At 40.7% G+C, this 18,890-nt stretch overlaps 1 protein-coding gene across 2 annotated transcripts in view; it reads left to right on the top strand.

Annotated features, from left to right (window-relative positions):
* Window positions 1–18,890, top strand: part of Vwa8 (von Willebrand factor A domain containing 8) — a 320,110-nt gene that overhangs the window by 52,221 nt on the left and 248,999 nt on the right. For both annotated transcript variants that reach the window (XM_034497994.2, XM_076930688.1), the window contains one exon: window positions 13,464–13,631. In XM_034497994.2, the coding sequence (XP_034353885.1) occupies window positions 13,464–13,631 (168 nt within the window). The remainder of the gene's footprint in view (window positions 1–13,463; window positions 13,632–18,890) is intronic.

Below are 18,890 nucleotides of genomic sequence, written 5' to 3'. Positions count from 1 at the left end.
AGGGAGGGAGGGAGGGAGGGAGGGAGGGAGGGAGAGAGAGAGAGAGAGAGAGAGAGAGAGAGAGAGAGAGAGAGAGAGAGAGAGAAAGAAAGAACGCTGTAACCAGAACCTCCAAAGGCCTGTCTGTAGTGGCTCAATTCCATGGGCCAGGCCCCACTCCTAAAAGTTTCAGTTTCCTGAAACTGTACCATTAGCTGGGGACAAGTGTCCCCATGAGATGTAGGGACATTTCTGCTGGAAACCATAAGAGCTGCTGTTGTGTGTGCATGTGTGTGCATGTGTGTGTGTGTTCCCAAGTATCTGGGTTTATGAGTGCATCTACTTATAGGCAAGCTCTTCGTGGAGTTTAATATTTTATTATAATTAAAACTGTGTGCTTCTGAGAGGGAGATTTTTGTGGCACATAATATTCACACCTCCTGAATTAATTGCTCATTACCAAATAAAAATGTACATAAAGTGCAGATACTTGGTAGTCACTTCACATGATGGCAGCCAAACTTAGTGGAAAACCCTGAGACCTTCATCTTTCCCTTCATGGATGATGCAAACGACTGTATTTTAAAGGCATCTCCTTTGAGAACTGCCTGTGCCCATGTGTTCTGTACAAACGCTGGCCGGCCGGTGACAGCCGTGGCCTGTGACTCCCTGCCAGGTTTTCCAGTCCTACAGCAGGTTTTAATGTGTCTGTAATTTTAAAAGTGGCTTAAAACTTTGGCTTTTCAGGAATGGAATTATTTTAGGTAACTAAATTTTGTGATGAGCTGAAGATTTTTTGTTTGTAAATTTTAATTATCTTTTAAAAATTGTTTTGGGACTAGAAAAATGGCTTAGAGGTTAAGAGCACTGGCTGCTCTTCCCACAGGTGTCACAGTAGGTCTGACACCCTCTTCTAGCCTCTGAGGGGTCAAGGCATACATGAGGTCCACAGTCATTATAGCAGATAAAATACCCTTACACATAAAATAAAATGCAAAACAAACAATTGTTTTATTGATGCATATCCGTTGGAAGACTTATTTATTTTTAAATTTAATTCTATCTTATGTATTTTGTTCTGTTTGTATTTGTGTGCACCATATGTAGATAGTGCTTAAAAGGCCACAGGAAGGTATTGGATCCCCGGGGCTGGAGTTATAGACAGTTGTGAGCTGCCATGCGGATGCTCTGACTCAAACCCTGGTCCTCTGGGAGAGGAGCCTGTGCTCTTAGCTGTTGAGCCAGCACTCCAGCCTAAAGATTTATTGCTTAAGACATGAATGTAAATTATTTTCATGAAACTTTCTGCCATTCTAAATATGTATTTTCAGACATATTTCATAATTGCTGCAGTGTACAAAATGTTTGAAGACCCATGTCCATGGATGGTGTATTTTATACTCCCTTTTCTTGATGAGCCTTGTTCATGATACCCATCAGTTCTTAGCATTAGTACCACATCGACACCTTCAAAGCCTGTGACTGAATATAGGTCATATTGTTCTTTTCTCTTTCAATTGCCTCAGACTCTTTTTTTTTTTTTTTAGGTTTAAGGTAATTTAAATTTATTTTCTGGTACTTAATAGATTGTTGATTAGAGGCATGAAATGACCTCATAATAAGATAAATAAAATCCAAACCCTGTAACACAGTCTAACATGGCATTACCATGTGAACTTCCATGGCTTCCACATTTACCTTCTGTTTTCTATTACAATCTATCCATCTTATTCATCTCTGGCACTCAAAACTGGAACATTAGTGGCACTTACATTTGATGGTAGATTTTCCCTTTAAATTATCATCCTTAGTAAAATTTTAAGTAAATTGAAAAGAAAAAGGCATGACTAAGAACAGTTGGCTTTTCTGTGGATTGATTCTTAAGAAAAGACTTGTGTGTGTGCATGCGTGTGTGTGTGTGTGTGTGTGTGTGCATGTGTGTCTGTGTGTGATGCCACCTGTGAGTGATGCCCACAGAGAAGAGGAGGATGTCAAATTGTCTGGATCTGGAGTTAGGGTAGTTGTGAGTGTGGGACTTGGGAACTGAGTCCAGAGCCTGTGGAATTGCAGCAAGACACTCTTAACTGTTGAGCTGTCTCTCTCTCCAAATATTGACTTTTTAAGACATCTGTTTTGAATTGCCACAAGTTATAATTAATTTCCTTTTGAATTCTATGTAGACAAAATTACCCATTGACTGCCACCTAATCACATTTTTGAGACTCAAAGTCCTTTAAGAAATTCCTTTTATTTATTTATTTTTAATATTCTTAACCATTGAATTTGATTCCAGGCTGTAAAGATAGTAGCTTTAATCACCAGCAAGTAATATCTGTTACCTGGATAGATCAACACATGAAACAATGCCTGTAGCTATACATGGGTAATAGGAGAGAACATTTGTGGGTTTCAGTGTAGTTAACATATTAATTATTGTTGTTAATGCTATCACTAAGAATTTTAAATTACTTGTTATGTGCTTTACAAATATTTTGAATACTTCCTACAGTTTTTTTGTGTGCCTATTTATTTATTTATCTATCATTTCTAATGAATAACTTTGAAAAAATAGAATATCATATATAAAATGTACATTTCTTATTGTACATGGTATCTTTTAAAATTAGAAGACATTAGTTGTTTCTTTTTTATTGGATATTTTATTTACATTTCAAATGTAATCCTATTTCTCCCCCACCCAGGAATCCCCTATTCCACCCCCGCTCCTGCTTCTATGAGAATATGCCCCCACCTACTCTTCCACTCCCACCTTTCCACCCACGATTTCCCCCACACTGGGGTGTTCAGCCTTCACTGGAACAAGGACTTCCTCACCCACCTATGCCTGACAATGTCATCCTCCCCTACATATACAGCTGGAGCCATGGGTCCCTCCTTATGTGCTCCCAGGCTGGTGGTTTAGACCCTGGGAGCTCTGGTTGGTTGGTATTGTTGCTCTCCTTATGGGGCCGAAAAACCTTTCAGCTCCATCAGTTTTCTCTCTTACTCCTCCATTGGAAACCCCATGATCAGCTCAATGGTTAGCTGTGAGCATCGGCCTCTGTATATTTCAGGCTCTGGCAGACCTCTAAGGAGACAGCATCTAAGGAGACATCAGGCTCCTGTCAGCATGCACTTCCTGTCATCCACATTAGTGTCTACCTTTGCTGAATACATAGATGCTGAGAAGGCATTTGATAAAATTCAGCATCCCTTCATGGTAAAAGTCTTGGAAAGATCAGGAATTCAAGGACCATACCTAAACTTAGTAAAAACAATATACAGCAAACCAGTAACCAATATCTAAATGGAGAGAAACTTGAAGTATTCCCACTAAAATCAGGTACTAGACAAGGCTGCCCACTCTCTCCCTACCTATTCAATATAGTACTGGAAGTCCTAGCCAGAGCAATTAGACAGCAAAAGGAAGTAAAAGGGATACAAATAGGAAAGGAAGAAGTCAAAATTTCACTTTTTACAGATCATATTAGTATACTTAGGTGACCCTAAAACTTTCACCAGAGAACTCCTAAACCTGATAAACAACTTCAGCAAAGTGGCTGGATATAAAATCAACTCAAACAAATCAGTAGCCTTCCTCTACTCAAAGGATAAACAGGCTGAGAAAGAAATTAGGGAAATGACACCCTTCACAATAGGCACAAATAATAGAAAATACCTTGGAGTGAATCTAACTAAGCAAGTGAAAGATCTGTGTGACAAGAACTTCAAGTCTCTGAAGAAAGAAATCGAAGAAGATATTAGAAGATGGAAAGATCTCCCATGCTCATGGATTGGCAGGATTAACTTAGTAAAAATGGCCATCATGCCAAAAGCAATCTACAGATTCAGTGCAATCCCCATCAAAATTCCAAATCAATTCTTCATAGAGATAGAAAGAGCAATTTGCAAATTCATATGGAATAACAAAAAACCCAGGATATCGAGAACTATTCTCAATAGTAAAGAACTTCTGGGAGAATCACCATCCCTGACCTCAAGCTGTACTACAGAGCAATAGTGATAAAAACTGCATGGTATTGATACAGAGACAGGCAGGAAGATCAATGAAATAGAATTGAAGACCCAGAAATGAACCCACACACCTATGGTCACTTGATCTTTGACAAAGGAGCTAAAAGAGTCCAGTAGGAAAAGGACAGCATTTTCAACAAATGGTGCTGGTTCAACTGGAAGTCAATATGTAGGAGAATGCAAATTGATCCATTCTAATTATTCCTTTTTTTAAAATTTATTTTTATTGAATATTTTATTTACATTTCAGATGCCATCCCTTTTCCCCATTTCCCCTCCCTAGAAAACACCTATTCCATTCCCCCTTCTCCTTTTTGCTTTTATACTATTTTTTTTAATGTTAATCAAAGGCTTTATAAGTTTGGTAATGCTCAATAACAAGATGCCCATACAATCAGAAGTGTAACCCAGTACCCAACCTAGATATACCAACTACCTTTGACTGGTGGAGACACGAGAACATCCGCCTCCATGCAGTTATTTCTTTAAAGTGTTTTTTAAATGCCTATACTATATTTCACCAAATAGTAATGCTGTTATATAATGTTGCCATTTTGTGTACCCTCATGTTGCTGGCTACTAAGTTTTTTGTGGCTTTTCAATATTACAAATAATGCTTGTTGGATATTGTACTTAAATCTTGATATGGCCAGAAGAGGTTTTTAGATGCAAATCCTAGAAGTAAGAATCGTAATGGGCAGCATGAGACTTTCTTAAGAGCCTTGCTCTTCATGGTCAGTTTGCATTCCAGGAAGTATATCCTCTCATGCTCTAAAGGGCCGCATTGCATCATGTGGTGATCATAGCCTTACAGACTCTCATCAGTACCGTGTGTCTTTGCCAAACTGATAGGCTTTAATTTGCACTTTCAGTTTTCATGTGAGGTCTAATTTTAGAATTCATTGTCATTTTTCTAAGCTCCCAGTCAATGAAAAAGGAGTGTGGTGCTGACTAAGGAAGTCAGAGCTTCCCAAAAAATGCTAGACTCTGCCACTGGGTCACTGCTCTGCTCATTCACTGGCTACTTCTGTGTCAGAGCTCCCAGGCTCTCCAGGCCTTGACTCCTACTCATGTTGCTTCCATACTGAGACCAGCTCTATCCTGTCTATAGAATAGGAACTGTTGGTAGGTTTGTGAATTAAGTTGAAAAATATCAAGGGAAATCATGAGGAGATATTTGTTGGAAAGACTTTTCTTGTGCCGGGTGCTTTATATCAGTGCTATTTAATCTTAAAAACATCCTAGTGGGGAGACTACTTAGCCGTCTTACAGATGAGACAGTAAACTTTATCCATAGCTGGAGTCTTATAATTGACTAATATCAAGGGGGTATTTGATTTTGTTGCTTCTCCCAAAAGTAATGACGGTGATCATGGTGACCATATTGACAACTGTAGTGACCAGATGCTACTGCTCATAATTGTAACAATAACTAATTTTTTAAAAGAGAGAATACATTTGTTTTTAATTTGTATTAATAACTGAATATTGGTGCCATGTAATTAAGTATTCATAGTATATTTGGGTCAGATATTATAATCCAGGCAAAATGAAATGTACTTTGTATTTATAAAAATAGGTCATTTAGCTTGCTTGATTGGGTCATAGTTCTAACAAGGCCAAGTCTATAGGTTTCATGCATGTGTACACTGATACTGTACCTCAGGCTCTTCCTGTTACAAACTAGTCCTGACCTTGTCCAGTTCTCTTTTTTTTTTTTTTTTTTTTTTGACAAAAGGAAGACTTTGTTTAGTAAGCATATATTAACATTAGGAATACAGGCTTGTTCTAGACCCTGAAATAGACCCATGATCGTATAGAAATGCAAACAAACAAAATTCTCTCAGTGAGACTTTGCACTGGCATTTCTGAAAAACAGGACACCATTATCTGTTGTCACCCTGCTGTGGACAGCACACTTGAATGGAGCTCCTTTCAAATATAACCCAGTACCTGCCCTTCATTCCCTTCTTGCCCTGCTCTTCTCTCCTCTGTGGAAACCCCAGTGAAAGTTTCTAGGCTCCTTCTGTAACTAAGATCATGTGGAACTTGTCTTTCTGTGTCTGTTACTTAGTACAGTGGTTTCTGAGTCTACCTATGTTTTTTCACTCATTTTGTTTCTTTATTTTTCTGAGACAAGATCTCACTATGTAGCCTTGGATGTCTAGGAACTCACTCTGTAGACCAGGCTAGATCTGAAATCACAGAGATTCACTGCCTCCCAAGTGCTGAGATTAAAGGTGTGTGCCATTACACTCAGTCACTGATTGTTTCTAAGCAGTATAGTGTGTTCTAGGGGTTTTCTTATTTGATTTTAACTCCATTAAAAGGAGATGAAGGCTCAGAGGTAAACCTAACTAAGCTAAGTTACTCCTGGCAAGTAAGTAGTAAAGCAATGTACTGTATTTTTTAGTTACTGTAACAGAATGCCTGAGACTGATACAATAATGAGCAGGAACTTATTTGGCTCACAGCTCTGAAGGCTGGGAAGTCTTTCTTTATCTAAGGACAGCTTTCTTGGAATAAAGATTAGAAGGGCAAAGAGCATGGGGAAGGGACAGGAAGAAAGGAGAGGAACATAAGAGAATTGAGAGAAGATACAGGCCAGATTCATCCTTTGCACAATAATTAATCCCCTTTCGAGGCTATAACATCAACCAGTTCATAGTAAGAAGCCTTGATTACCTAATTACCTTTAAAGACTCCATTTCTTAATATTGTCACATTGAGGACCAAGTTTCCAACTCATTATCATTCACACTATAGTAGCAAATAAAATCACCTTGTCCTATTTTGACATGTATTTATTTTGTTTAGAGGAGAAAGGGTTTACTATTCTGATATTTTAAAATAAAGATTTGGGGCAGAGGAGATGGTTGAGTTCAGTAACATGCTTACTGCACAGACATGAGGTCCTGAGTTTGGATTCCTAGCAACCACATAAATGTCAGGCAGGGTTATGGATCTGTAACCTAGGGGGTCGGGTAGGGGGTGGGGTAAGGGACAGTTCAGATATAGTCTGATTTCTTGAACTTGCTGGCTGCCTGGTCTAGCAGAATTTGTGAGCTTAAGGCTCAGTAGGACCCTATCTCAAAAAATAAAATGGAAAGCATTTGAAGAAGACATCCATTGTTGACCTTGGGCCTCTGCACTCAGGTGCACACTTGCACAAACAGGTGTGCACACTCACAGAGTGAAGAACTTAAAATCTAAGTTTTCCATTGTCCCTCCCTCCTTCAGTACGTTTGCATACTGTAGTCTTTCTGAGTAAATGTGAAGCTTTTGGGAATTTATTTTCATTAATAATGACTGTATTAGCAATGATTTACATTTTAATAAATACCATTACTTTGTCCTTCTAGTACTGCTTTTTAAATTATTATGTTCTGGATACCCCTAGAGGATACTCTCATTTAGTAAATGAGGCCACAGATATCTAGATTAATTACTTGCCGCAGGTCTTATCAAATTGGAACCAAATCTAGAACAAACTTAGTTTTTTATTTCAGGTCATGCACTTGGTTTACTTTGGACTCCTGTAGTGTTGTCGTATTAAAGCTGAGGTATGAGGTGGCTGTGTCGGCAGGAACTTGCTGTAGCTTTTCCTGATTTTTATTTGAAAGAATCAGGTCTGGAGGTTCTGTTACTAGATAGACAAGAAAGACTCATTAATGTTGGTCTAATTTCTCCTCTGAGGGAATACCATAGCTAGTCATGCCACATTAAAAAAATATATGTGCACTGTTCTTTTATAGGCTTTAAGATTTCAAGAGAAACTTTGCTGTGTTTACCAGTCTACAGCGATAAGCTGCAGAGTAGCTTGAGTCATTTTCTCAGGCTTGTACTTACCCTTGTCCCGGTCTCACTGTAACTGCAGGCGTAGATGGCTGTGGCCTTCATATAGCCAGGCTCATACAAGTGTTTCTTAACTGAGTAGTTGTGATGCTACTGCATAAACTGGAGTGGCCTGCTGCCAGCCAGCTTCATAACAGCCATGCAGGCTGGGCTCTCCTCTGAGGACCACCAGATCCTGCTAGGGAGATGCAGTGCATATGAGAAAACAGGGAAGGCCAGTGTTCCTCCTTCTCTCATGAGCAGACATGAGACAAAGGGGACATGACTGAGGGCCACATGCTGGCCCTGTGGTAAGCATGACACTTGTAGCAGTTTTTTCCATCCAACTAAGTTGAAGCTTATATGCGGCCTGAAACGTCATTGATATGTTAGAGTGCTTACTTATTGTTAAATTTTATTTATTCCCTGTAAATGTAACCAGATTAGAGGAACAAAGTTTGAAAGTATTGCTTAAAGCATTTAAATACTTTCATGGGTGTATAAGGAATCAGGAAGCGGTAACTGAGGCAGTGACTGGTACTTGCTCTTTAAGTCAAGTGTATCAGATTCTCTTCCCACGGAGCATCCGCCTAAGACCTGCTCCTGTGTTCTAATATTCTTATCTACTACACTGAAAAGTTTTTATGTGGGTCACAACTCCTACGGCTCACAGACTTGACCTGTCTGGGGAGGCAAAGGAAGGAAGGAAGGAAGGACAGAAACAGACACTAGTACGGAAAAACTGGGGTGGGCTGTACTCACTCCAATGGAACTAGCACCAACTACTCAACAACCCTGAACCTCAGTGTCTTAGTTCCGGTTTTACTGCTGTGACCAGACACCATGACCAAGGCAACTCTTATAAGGTCAACATTTAGTTATGGCTGGCTTACAGGTTCAGAGGTTCAGTCCAGTATCATCAAGGTGGGAGCATGACAGTGTCCAGGCAGGCAGGGTCAGGCAGAGCTGAGAGTTCTACATCTTCATCTGAAGGCTGCTAGCAGAATACTGATTTCCAGGCAGCTAGAATGAGGGTCTTAAAGCCCACACCCACAGTGCCACGCCTACTCCAACAGGACCATACCTTCTAATAGTGCTACTCCCTGGGCTGAGCATAAACTAACCATCACACTCAGTGTGTTTATTCTATACAGCACAGGGGACAGGACTATTGAGTCTTTGGAAGTCTGCAGGCAGCAGGCTCTGGTTGCAGACATCCACTAGGAGGGAGCTGCAGCTGCTGGTTTATGCACAGACTGGTCCATCAGTCATAAGCATTTGTACTTGGACCAGAGAAAGGACCATCCCTCTGAGCTTGGTGTGGAGGATGCTTCCCCAGACCCTTTGGGTCTGAGGTGCTTGGCATGGCTATGCCCATGTCAACAATTCGTATTTACTCAGGGCTTCCTTGGCTCCCCACAAATATGCACATGGATGGGAATGGGATGCTTCTTCTGGCTTATAGCCATATCACCAAAGGGCACATAAGAAATTAAAATCTTCTGTCATTATTTTCTCTTTTCTCCCCTTACAGAATTTATTATTTTTATAATTAAGTTTATAATTGTGCAGGTTCATTTTTGTCACAAACTAGGGTTCCTCCTCCAGGTCACCCAGCAGACGTGTCTGTGAGACATTTTCTTGATTGCTAAGTGATGTAAGAGAGCCTACCCATGGTGGGCAGTACCATCCCTGAAAGCTTGGGTCAGGGTGCTATAAAAGGCAGCTGAGCATGCTAGGAGGGAAAAGCAAGCCAGTCAGCAGTGTTCCTCTATGCTTACTGCTTCAGCTCTTGCCTCCTGGCTCCTGTTTCAAGTTCCTGTCAGGGCTTCTGATATTGGACTATAAACTCTGAGCACCCCTCCCTGCCTCCAGGTTGATTTTCATCTTTGTGTTTAATCATACCAACAGAAAGCAAGGTAGATCAGTAACTCTTTTTATATCCACATGCATGGATTCAACTGTGATGTGAATCTTCTAATTCATTGCCACTTAGTCCATAAGATTAATAAATAATTTATGTCAATTTAGAAACAAGTGGGAGAGATTTACTGTTTTTTAAATTCTTAGTTGAGCTATGGATTTCATAGAGAGCTTACAGATGGCTTGCTCCAACACCAAGCAACATCCTCCTTAAGTTTTGTTTCAGTAATTAATTACTTTCTTTTCTGTATTTATCCATAATTTCTTCCTTCTTCTTTCAATACACCCATGTTTTGAATCATTCAACAAATGGCTGCCACTACCCACGTGGTGCCCAGCTGGGTTTCTGCAGCAGGATTTGTTCTCTTTGTGACCAGTAATTCTGGAGACTGTCCTCAGGTTTGACTTGCCTGATGTTGCCTCCTGTTTGAACTGATGTAGTCATGTTAAGAATGTGTAGAAATGATGATGTGTCCACTCTAGCCCAGAGTCAGGAGCCACTGTGTGAGCCTGGCAGAGAAATGATGATGTGTCCACTCTAGCCCAGAGTCAGGAGCCGCTGTGTGAGCCTGGCAGAGAAATAATGATGTGTCCACTCTAGCACAGAGTCAGGAGCCACTGTATGAGCCTGGCAGAGCTCATTGCTGGCCACACTGGTTTTGACCACGATTCTGGCCTGCCACATTTACTGCTGTGATGTCTTCCCAATGGCGAATCTCTCCTCTGTTCTTTAGTAGCATTGTCCCTAACTTGAGGGCCCTACTGTGTGAGGTTTGCTCTGGAGAAGACGTGCTGCAGTGTAGGTGAGGGTTTTCAGGTAAGCACAGGGTTATTGTCTTTTCTCATCCATCAGTCTCTTAGTTTCTCATCTCTATGCATCCGTTAGAGTAGAGGAAAGAATCTTTGTGTACTTGGCTTGTTTCTACGCTCATTCTCTGGATTTTGTGTGTAGTGGCCACAGTACCTGTGAAGTGAATGAAGGCAGAGTTGCATGTTCCCTTAGCTGTGCATTGTCAGATGGTGTTTTTCCTGCCCATAGTTGGCAAACTATGAAATTTTGATCTGTGTATATTTAAGTTTTTCTCAGCAAATAGGAATTTTTATCTTTGAGAAACTGCTAAAAATCAAATACAGTATTTTGTTTTATATTAAAGGTTGATAAAAATTTAACAAAAGAATTTTGCTACTAGTGGTGATATTTAATTAATTTATTATTATTATTTTTTTATCAAGAGCTGTGTGTTCTTGAGAAGACAGGTTTCTTGTTAAAGAAAGCTTAATGGAAATCTCACCTGAAGTGGGTTATTATAACAAAGTATCCCAAGCTCTTCTGTGCCAGTCTGATGTTTGAGTTTTGTTATTGCAGAAACTATGGTTCCAGTTTTGTTCTTTACACAGTTACAAGAGGCAAGCTCTCCTATACCCCATTCCTTTGGGGGCCTTGAAGTCTCCTTGATTCATTCAATACTAAATAAATAAATAAATAAATAAAAATAAATAAAACCTGATGGTCAGTTTTATAGAAGAAAATCAAAATATTTGCATTAGTGATAGACTTGAAGACTTCTTTGTGAGCTGTTTTTGTTCTTAATGGTTGTCTTTAGTCACCATCAAATTCTAATCTTATTTTCTTACATTAGTTCAGAGAGACCTGAAGGAAATGAACCCTTTGTTATACAGTGTAAAATTTAACAATTTATTGAAAGGAATTCCTGATTAAGAAATTCCTGGTTTTTTTTTCTTTGATATTTGGAAAATAAATGCTGGAGTACTTCAGGAATGTGGAGGGTAGAAGTGGTTACTTCTCTTTTCTATTAATCACGAAAGAAAAATTAAGTTTAAGTTAAAAAGTACATTCTGGGTAAAGATTGCGAGGGAGCAATCCCACCAAGACCACTGTCACTACAGGGCCTCCTGTGAGGCAGCTGACAGCAGGGGATGTGGCAAATGCCATATTGGCAGCTATACTATACTATAGAAGTTAAGGAATTTGGACTCTTAGACAGGAGGTCTGAGGGGTAAAGAAGGCCTGAACTAGGGGAGGGCCGGAAAGGGGTGAGTTGAGAAATACTCTGGCCTCGTTGTGTTTTTGCAGTAAGGGAGACCCAAGCTGGTCTTCACCTGCTTTCCTTTTGCCTTAAGCTCCTGTGTTTTTGGATGTCAGGCCAGTGACTATGCTGGATAAGTTCAAGTTGAATGAACGATGTTAGACTATCAGACTATGAAGATAAAGCAAATCTAGTTGATGAGAGACAGTTTTGGGACCCTGTCAGAAAAGGAAGGGTATAAGATGTGCTGGTTAGTTCTTGTCAGCACAACTAAAGCTCGATCACTCCATTGCTGGAGTTATCTGGGAAGAGGCAACCCCATTGAGGAATCGTGTCCATCAGATTGGCAAGTATGTGGATATTGTTAATATTGGTTAATGATTGGTGTGGGAGGCCCCACCCACTGCAGGTGGTGCGCCCCCCCCCCCAGCAGGTGGTTGGGTTGTATAAGAGCAAGCTTCTGCTTGAGTATCTACCTTGTATTTCCTCGTTGGTTGTTACCTGGAAGTTGTAAGACGAGACAAACCCCCCAGTTGTTTTTGGTCGTGGTATTTATCACAGCATGGAAAGGATAGAAATGAAGCAGATGTGGAAGAAATGGGGTGTGCTCAGTGGTGTAGGAGGAGCCTGGAGTGGAGTGCTGTGGGGTCTGATTGCAGACATCTATGGAGTGCAGCCATGTAGACCTGAAGCTTGGGAGAGCTGGAGTTTGGAATTAGGTTAGCATAGAAAAGGTTCCTGGAGCCTAGGGATGGCAGTTAACTTGGAAGCAGCATGAGCTGTTGTGAGTAGAAGCCATTGTGATGAGTGGTGTAAGTCTGGAACTACATTTAAGGAACTTAGAGTAAAGGAGAGCCCGTTATTCTAAGAAACTCCAGTGTCATGAAGCCAAAGATGACGAAAGGAGTGGCAAAATAGATTTAGCAGCATTAATTCTATCATCTGTGTTGCATGTGGAGAAATTCGAATTAGATTTTTCTCTAAAGCTGATTTTCAGGGACTTTGATGTAAACATTTATGCTCAGGACCTGTACACTAAAGGAGATGCTTCACCAGTTTCTGGGTCATTATTACTTACTCCCTGTTTGCTTCCATTCCTAATTTTCTTAAATCCATGGGGATACAGTACTTACTTATCAGTTCAGTCAGCCAAATGTTGTCAGCATCGAACATCACACAAAAACAGACCGTGTTTTAATGACGCGTTAGTAAACACTGTGGTCTTTAAGCTTCCCTGCCCAGATTTTTGGTTTTCACAAGACTCATGGAACAGAGGCCAGGCCATTACCTTTGTTCTTCTTCCCCAATTAAGGAATCTGTTCCCTTGTTTCATTACGTTACCCATTCACAGATGACTGTTAGTTTTCTATGTCATTGGCTATGTAATCTAAAATGTAATGTTTCAAAAAACCCTAGAGATCCTCTCCAGCTCTCTTCATTTAACAGATGAACAAACAGGCACAAAGAGGTAGAATTGTTTGTCTGAGATCAGAAAGGCAGAGAAAACAAAATTAAGACTGAATCTACCTGTCCTGATTCTCTGTCTCTAGAACAAGGAACACGTTCAGTTCCAGTGCAGGTGTAATCAGGCATGCCCTGCTGCTCTTGCTGATTTCATCTTCCCTTTGTATTTCTTGGAAATAGTGTGCTGTTCGGGCTGCCACAGAAGGCAGGACGCTGGTTTTAGAAGGCTTGGAAAAGGCAGAGAGGAATGTGCTTCCAGTATTGAACAACTTGCTGGAAAACCGGGAGATGCAGCTAGAAGATGGGCGCTTCCTGATGTCTGCCGAGCGCTATGACAAGCTTCTCCAAGTAAGAGAGGGAAAGCCAGCTGCTGGCCCCTGCCGCGGAAGTGGGATGTGGCTCTGAACTGAGACAGGTGCTCAGGAGGACCTTCTGTTTGGCAAACAGCCTGAGTAAATCAAGAGTTTATATGATTTTGAAAGGCTTCCATCTGCAAAGACCTGGATTGCTGGGCCCCCCATTCCTCTTACGCCTCAATAGCTATTCTCCTCTTACCCATTTCTCTCCCTTTTCCTTCTTTATTTTAACAACTATCAAGGCGATGACTTTTAGACAGTGCTGAGCATCTGGGATACAAAAGTCCAGTTCTTAAACTCAGAAAATGCAGTGTTCAGTAGGGACTGACAGATGTGAATGGGATGTTAAGAAGCTACGCTGGGGGCTGGAGAGATGGCTCAGTGGTTAAGAGCAGGTGCTGCTTTTCCAGAGGATCCACTTTGATTCCCTGCATTCACTTGACGACTCACACTGTCTCTAACTCCAGTCCCAGGAGCTCCGCTGTTCTCTCCTGGCTTCTAAAGGTCCCAGGTGCACATATGGTACACAGACATACTTCACACATGTAAAATACCTGATGATCCAGGCCACTAGTATTTCCTGCCTACCACTGGAGTTAACTCTGCTTCCATCTCTCCTCTCCACTTGGTACTCAGCACCCACACCCGAGTCAGTGGTTGATTTGAAACACGTGTCTCCCACCTGTGACCTCAGCGTTTCACAGGTTGAGGTGGGAGAGTCAGAAGCTCACGGTTACCCTTCAGTACCTAGTGAGCTGTAGGCCCACAGGGATGCTTATGATCTTGTCTCAGAAAAACAAACAACAATCCCAAACTCAACCAAAACAAAAATGAATCTGTACTGTGCTCTGACCCTAGTGGCTTCCTGTTTCAGAGTAGAATTGGGGACCCTTTCCAGTGCAATAGGACACCCACATAATCAGGCCCTGTCATCTCTTTCCTCGGGTCTTTCTATCTGCCTGATTTTTGACTCTTGTCCAGCAACTAGACACTGCTATGCTATACTTACTCAGTAGGCTTCTCCCTGGTCTAGACTTTGCACAGGTATTTTCTTGTTCCTCAAATGTTTTTTTCCAGGTATTTGCTTGTCTCACTCCTACAACCCCTTCACATATGTTTCATTATTGATGAAACTCACCTTGATGCTCTGAGTTACACTGAAGTCTGTCCTCTATATCCGTACCCTTGTGATGCTTCAGGTCCCCCTGTGCTGTCTCCTGACACTCTGAAGGGTTACTTATGTTCTGGGTTTACTGCCTCCTCCCTCTATCAGTGTATACATTTTAAATGGGCAGGGAGTTTTCATACCCTTTGAAAAATGCTTAGCATATGATATTCGTGAACTATTCTGTTGAATGAATAGTCAATGCAATAAATAAGTGATGTGACATAATGTGTACAAAGAGGGCAACACTTATGGACAGTTGTGAGCATCACATGCATGCTGGGAATTCTGGAAAAGCAGCCCCTACTCTTCACTACTTGTCCAAGGAGGGCTCTTCAAAGGCTTAGCAGTGAGGTAAGCAGTGATGAGAAGCTTCACCCTTGGTCATTGAGCTTTAGCTGCACTACACTGAATCTCTGAGCAGCTGGTGCAGCCTCTGTAGCCATGCGACACTCTGCGACTGGAAGTCTTTCTCACGTCTTTATTTACAGATATGCATGTGCTAATCTGTTATACTTTGCTCAGAAGTTCATCATATACTGCTGTGTGTGTGTTCACCTCTCATCTCCCTGAAGGAGTCCTGGGGTTATAGATGTTTATTTCATGTGTCTGGTTTTCACATGGGTTCTGGAGATTCAAATTCAGGTCCTCATGCACTGCCAGTACATTCACCCGCTGAGCCTCTCTCCAGCCTGTGTCCTGTACTTCACTCTGAAACTGCTAACACAGACCTAGAACACACTGGCCACTTGATAATAGATATTGATGTGGGAGTGTCTCTGATTGAACTGATGCTCTGGGTTCTGTACACAGAGTCTGCTTCTCTATAACTCACCTTATAACAGTATAGCAGTCTGTGGAAGCACCTACATGGTGTTGTCCTAGCTCAGTGGTCATTTTCTCCTAGATATCTGTAAAAATGATCTCATCCTAATATAAGTAGATGATTGTAGATTTAATCAATAAGAAAAAGTTAAATTTATACCTTCATGTTATCATAGTGTGTTTATTATAGACAATAAAGGCAAATTTTATAGTTTGTCTTTAAGAAAAGGTAGATATCATGTAGAATACTTTCCCTTTAGCCACTTTCAAGTTATAAAATAACTATACACAACTAGAGATTATATTACTTACTGATTTTAGTAAAAATTTTAGAAAAATATTACTAAAGCACATAATTATTTTAAAGCATATTATTACTTCATACCAACAGATTGGTATATTCTTTATCCTTAAAGCAGAATTTATTGAATATTTTATTGCTTTGGATACAAACTCAGGACATGAGAAATACAAAGGGATTTTTAGCACATGAGGCATGGTTATCATCAAATGAGAAGGATCTAGTTATATTGTTTTTTCCCCAAGTAGTTGTTAACATAAACACATACTTTTTGTTGATAAATATTTCTGATTCCTCAGGATCTCATGAATATAGATATAGGAATATGTCCTTCTTAACACATATCCTATGACACTTTCTGTGGATATATCTATACATCTCTCTCTCTCTCTCTCTCTCTCTCTCTCTCTCTCTCTCTCTCTCTCTCTCTCTCTCTCATCTTTGTCTCCCACAACAGAAGTTTCTTTCTTTTTCCTAGGTTCAATTCCTAAGTTTTAACATCTAAGAAACCTTGTAGCTGGCGAGGTGGCTCAGTGGATACGAGTGATTGTTCTGCACACGAAGACCTGAGTTCAGACTCCTAGCACCCACATAAAAAGCTGATCATGGCTGCATGTACTTGTGACTTAATTATTGGGGGGCAGAGAGAGACAGACCCTAGAGCTCGCTGAACCTGAGCTTGAGTCACCACGATCTCCAGTGTGAAAGCACTGAAGGGAAACGTGGTAGAGGATGATGACAGATCTCCCCTTCTGACCTCTGCATCCATGCATCTGTGTGCATGTGTTAGCAAACTGAGGCTCACCCCATGCCTGAAGGCAGGTCTGCCCACCTACCCTCCATAGCCCATTCAAAAGAATGAAACAAAAAGTAGAGCCAAAGAAAGGCGATGTAGCCATGTGGTCACATTGGAAAGAAGGACAAAGAGATCCAACAAACCCCTGAAATCCTTGTTCATTTTTGGGGCCCTGAGGTGAGATCTATATTTAACTAAAAGGCCAAGAATGGGGAGATCCGAACAGTCCTGGCCAAGGTGTAGTCCCGCCCACCACTGTCCATCATTACAGAGGCTTCAGTCTCATTTTGTAAGGTGTCTGATGAATTGTTAGAACAGTTTGAAATCTCTTCCACAGAGACTGTTTCCCCTCTGGCTGGTCCCCTTTCCTTCTCCCAGCACAAGATCCCTGGTGATTCTTACTTCTTTTGGGGACCATTGTTTTAATAATCTAATTGTCAGATTGAAAGATACAAATGTCTTATTAAAGTATCTTAATTTCTGTCAAACTGGTTATGTTAGCATCAGGTGCATGTACCCCCAAACTCAATTACATGTACTGTACCCCATGTCTGTCTCTCTCCCCCCCCTTATCTGGCTCTCTGTCATGTCTACCATCTATCTCATCTATTTCCTACTCTCTTATTAGTTTTGTTTATATGAGGAAGGTGGAGTTTTATTATTATAGAAGTAACTAGTGTGTATAAACTTGATCTTCTGATTATCTGTGTTTTGAGGATTTCAGACAAGTCTGAATGCAAACATTTGTTTTCTAGTGTATGTGGCACACTGTCTTGAGGTTACTTAGTAGAGTTACATTAATAGATGTATGATTTGTGATTTCAATTATGATTAGGTTTACTTTAAAAATTGGTTCATACAATTATTCAACAGACTTCCTAAGTTCTTCTGTTGAGCTTTTGTGCTTATACTGTACCAGTGGAAGGCAGTTCCACTGCACATACGTTCACACTAGTGACGCATGCGGTCTTCGCAGTTGTTGGTAAGTTGAAGCCGCAGGATCATAGAAGGTGGGGGTTGTTGAGGTGGGGAGAATCAGACACAGGACGACAGGGAAGGTTTTGAATACCATGTTAAAAATTTCTATACTACCATATTACTGTACCCCTGGAAAATCTAGTCAAAGCTGTGGACTTAAAACTCTTAAAACACTGGGTTTCAGCCTTTCTAGTGCTGTCGTTCTTTATACAGTTCCTCATGTTGGGGTGACCCACCATGACATTATTTTCATTGCTACTTCACAGCTGTAGTTCTGGTACTGTTAGGAATTGAATGTATCTGTGTTTCTGATGGTTTTAGGCAACCTGTGGAAGGGTTGTTTAACACCCCTAAATGGGTTGCTACCCACAGATTGAGAACCACTGTTTTAAAAGTGTGTGCATGCACAAGGGCCCACATGTCTGTGTATATACATATACATTATGTATATGCGTCCATATACACATTTATGGACTTTGAAGAATATCATGAATCTGTATGACTGATGAGTCATTGATAGAGTTAGACGGAGAAGAGAGGCACATTTACCAGGAGTCTGCCTGGTGGATATATGTGGATATTCATCATATATATCCTACTGTTTAGTTTTCATGGTACTCAGAACCATGTAAGTTATGTTATTTGTACATTATATGTGAGAAAATTGAGGCTCCTGGAGTAAACTCACAAATATCTGTGGTAGTTTAGCTAGAGCTTGTATCAAGTGGCTGAGTCACAACCTATTATGTCTCCAGAATAGCCTGTTGCTCTTCTCTCAGCTCTGCCTTCCTTACACTGGACGGATCATGGGCATGTTGTGTAACCCCTTTGACCTCTGTTTTGTTCATTCATAAAATGTTGTCTATCTGTATTGTGGCTAATTACATGAGAATTTGTGGACTGTGGATGTGAAATTCTGAAAAGTTAAATCAGAAAAGTGAGTTTTAAAAAACTAATATTGTTAGTCATATGCCTTAATAGAAAGAAGTACATCTACTTCTATTAAGAAGGTCTGTGGGCAGCCTTGACTCTGGTGAAAAGTCTGTTCTAGGTCCAGCTTTTTGATAATATCTGCCCTCTGGCCCTCTCCTTTCACATCATGGACTAGAGCGTGGCTGTCTGTCTCAGGCTCCTTTGTTCCTGGGTGTGTGGGCTATCTTTCCTACCTAACAGCACAGCCTTCAGG

This window comes from Arvicanthis niloticus, chromosome 3 (genome assembly GCF_011762505.2).
Source record: "Arvicanthis niloticus isolate mArvNil1 chromosome 3, mArvNil1.pat.X, whole genome shotgun sequence".
Classification (NCBI taxonomy): domain Eukaryota; kingdom Metazoa; phylum Chordata; class Mammalia; order Rodentia; family Muridae; genus Arvicanthis; species Arvicanthis niloticus.
The sequence above is the reverse complement of the archived record's forward strand: the minus strand, read 5'-3'. Positions and strand labels throughout refer to the sequence as shown.